At 34.9% G+C, this 3749-nt stretch overlaps 1 protein-coding gene across 1 annotated transcript; it reads right to left on the reverse strand.

The window, feature by feature from the left end:
- Nucleotides 1-845: 845 nt before the first annotated feature.
- On the reverse strand, nucleotides 846-2549 carry LOC117625058 (palmitoyl-monogalactosyldiacylglycerol delta-7 desaturase, chloroplastic-like). The gene is made up of 5 exons (XM_034356627.1): nucleotides 2232-2549; nucleotides 1989-2129; nucleotides 1729-1869; nucleotides 1319-1425; nucleotides 846-1187 (listed from the first exon to the last, which is right to left on the reverse strand). The coding sequence occupies exons 1-5, from the start codon at nucleotides 2517-2519 to the stop codon at nucleotides 968-970; spliced, it is 897 nt and encodes a 298-aa protein (XP_034212518.1). The 5' UTR covers nucleotides 2520-2549; the 3' UTR covers nucleotides 846-967.
- Nucleotides 2550-3749: the final 1200 nt, after the last annotated feature.

Raw genomic sequence — 3749 nt, forward strand, 5'->3', positions numbered from 1 at the left:
TAGTTTTATAACAATTTTGGCTTAAAGTGAATTTGGTGGCTGAGTTCTCTTTTATAACATAGGGTTTAAAAAATATATATATAAGCTTTAAGCTTAAAGTGTATGTATTGGATGGGCTATGTGAGGGCTCCACCTAAGAAAGACCTAAAAAAATTAAAAAAATTAGAGTTTTGATGGAATTATAAGGCTGCAACCTTTTTTGTAAAATGTGGGCAAGTGTCCACAGTAGTCCTTCATTGGGTCCGCCAGGATCCGGAAATTATACACTTCGACACCAGAGAAAATGATGGCTTAGTTTTTTTTGGACAAAGGAAAATGATGGCTTAGTTGAAGTTAAATAAAGAAAGTATTTTTTATGTAGCTAGGGTCCTTTTTTGAATAATGTACCCACTGCAAACTATATGTCGTACGTTTTATGAGTAGTATATATGTGCCTGCCTTTTATGAAGTAATTTGTATATTAGGTAAATTATTGTATGTATGTAAAGAAAGGGGTTGATGGCATGCTCTTATAAACATAGATCACCTATGTAAAGGAAGTCAATATACTTTTCAAAGTGGGCAAGACTAGACCTGTCGACACTACTTTAAGTTTTATGACAGTCTTTTTGTTTTTACTAACTAAATTCCTGCGTGGTTTTATGACTTAATAAAAAGTACTGACTTGCAAGTTGCAATGTATGGATAAATTTGGTTTTTTCTTTTTTTTTTCTTTTTTACTTAAAAGTGAAAAAGTAATGGATTTTTGTTTACATTTCAAAACCAATTTTTCGATAAAGACATGGAACAATCATTCAATTCAACTTAGTAATTATATATATATATATATATATATATATATATGCGATCGTGGGTGGTATCTGCCACATAATTTGAGATCAAAACTCGGTACACAAACCATTTGAATACTAAGAAGCACATCAAACTTCTGTTTCTGTTTATGGCGGATAGGAAGTTGCTTTGAAGCCTAATTCTGAGTAGCCATGGTTTTCTGGTGAAAAGCTTTTCTTTCCTTCTGTGCCTGAGTTGGAGTTTTCACATCTGTTGCCAATCCAATTGCTTCAAGAAAACTTATTACATACCAAGTAACATCAATCTGCCACCATTCAAGACCTTGTCGAGCTGAGTAATCAAAAGCATGGTGATTATTGTGCCATCCTTCTCCAAGTGCAAGCAATCCCAACCACCTAATTAGCGTACATTTGAAGCAGAAGAGAAAAAAAAAAAAAACCCATAAAACAGTTAAAATCCCTCATCAATTTCCATATAATAACAAATGATAGGATAGCTAGATGTTGACATTGGGCAGAATATATACCAGTTGTTCCTTGACGTATCGCCAGTGTGATATACTTGTCGTCCCCACATGTGGCCAGCCGAATTTACTAACATAGTACTGTGGAAAAGGCATACCATCCTCACCCCCTACAATGTCGACAAGGAATAATTTAACCTTTAAGAAAATATATAAATACAAATGGGGTTCGAACTGGGGTTCGAACTTTATCATTAATATGCAAATTAAGGTTATTTTTCACCGAAAAATTCGTGTATTGTTTTATGACTTTATGGCAATCAAATGAACCATGAAAAACTTTAATGCGACAATAATGTACATGCCAGCCCTTAATTAATTATACAAAAAGATATTCTATTAAAAAGTCATTAAAGTACAGAGAACGAGTAATTATAAAAAAGGAAAACAAGACAAGTTGCAAAATATCTCACCATTCCCCATGTCAAGAAGGGCAATCCACCGACGACATAGAGTAAAGTTCCAAGTAGAAAAGAATGCAAAAGAAAAGTATGATGAAGAAACCTATAGAAGGCCTGCCTTTTCAAATCTTCAACGTTCTTCAGTCCTCCATACTGCAACAATTTCCATTGAAGAGATGAACAAAATGAGTGCACTGTGTTGGTGTATGTAAATGTATTTAAGAGAGAGAGAGAGAGAGAGAGAGAGAGAGAGTTGGGTTGTTTTTTATTACTTTTCCAAACCGAGAGCCGCTATCGAGGATCCAACCCATGTGACTAAACCAAAAACCTTGAAGAGGGCTATGAACATCTTTCACAGTATCAGTAAACTGATGGTGATATCGGTGTGAGCTCACCCATTCTATTGGACTTCCCTACACAAACCAAAAGAAGAAGAACAAACACATCAAATAAAAATAAAATAAAAGAGCTAAAGCTAAGCAAAATTATGTTGCTCAACACTGACGTTTACATACCTGAAGTGAGAGAACCCCGAAATAGGCAAACAAGTACTCGAGCCATTTCGGAATACGAAAGCTCCTGTGAGCAAGATGTCTGTGGAAAGACAGAGTAACTCCTACCCCCGTCACAACATAGAGAGCAAAGGCCACCCAAAAGGCAGGCCAGGTGAAATGAAACGGCGCCATCACACAAAGGCAATGCATAGTGAGAAACACAGCTGCGGTGACTATGTCAAGTAAATTCCATTTCCTTCCAAAATATTCTCCGCAGGGCATCATCACAAGTTTGACTAAAAGCCTCATCGCTCCTCTGCTTCTTTGGCTGCTGCTCAATACCGCTTCTGTTGTATCTAAACGCTGCCACTAGCAAACTATATATACACGTAACGTTGGTGTTTGGAGACAAGTTGGCCGCCTATTACATATTAATGAAGCAATTTAATCCCTCGCTGCTTTGTCAGGATAGGGAATCGCTTTTTTTTATTACCAAGGCAGGAAATGTGTATTGGATATTCGATTATGTGAATTTCTTAAAAGCATAACTTGACTTCTTAAGTAATAATGTGTTGTTTAATATCAATATAATACGACAGCCCGCACAGTTCATGCCCCGAGCTTTTTATTTTAATTTTATTATTTGATACAAGCAATAGTGAGAGAGGGATAATTAATTTAATTTAGGACCGGTATAGAAGTAAATATTTTTAATCACTTGAGCTACAAATTTCTTGTCTCATGGACCGAATCTTAAATAATATAATGTTTTACGCAATTTTGTATAGGTATGAATATCTTTTTCCATACGTGTTGTTCTCTATATATTGTGGCGTTTATTTATTTATTATTATTATTATTATTTGTTTTCTTTTGTTTTTGGATATTTCATTTTGTCCAAACCTCTAGAAACAATCTACATTCAGTGGTATAAGTCTAAAATGAATGAACCGCTTTGTTTGAATGAAACATCACAATTAGTAGTTACTTGTTAATTTCACTCTCATTTTCCAAACAATGTGAATTTCAAGAAAAACATGGACTGCAGGCTATGCTTTGCACACATGAGTTGAATTATTGTATGAACCGACTGTCTGTACAAAGTATTGAAAACTTGACAAAATTGAACTTCCATGGAAACTGTCGATAATGAAGTGTGAATGCTGACAACATTTCCTCTAAACTTCTTCTTTGAATTTTCACCTTTTTTCTCGTGACATTGTCGATAATGAAGTTAAAAACAATATGATAATAGTGAGTTACAAGTCCATTTCTTTGAAATATTTACATCTATCTTATTAAAAGCTTTGGCATACAAGGAGTTTTATATAGCCTCCTTTTTGACCATATCACTCTTTATAACGTGGTGAGCAGAATACAGCGGCTAACTACTTATCCAAGTCTCAAACATCTTTTGTTTTCTTTTTGGGCTTCATTCCCTGTTGCCAAAAAAACAAAAAGGAGAAAAAAACAGAAGAATTCATCATGCGTGGTTGGGGCCAGAAAGTATATTTCCCGGGTATCACATGCAAAGATATC

Source organism: Prunus dulcis, chromosome 4 (genome assembly GCF_902201215.1).
Source record: "Prunus dulcis chromosome 4, ALMONDv2, whole genome shotgun sequence".
Taxonomy (NCBI): domain Eukaryota; kingdom Viridiplantae; phylum Streptophyta; class Magnoliopsida; order Rosales; family Rosaceae; genus Prunus; species Prunus dulcis.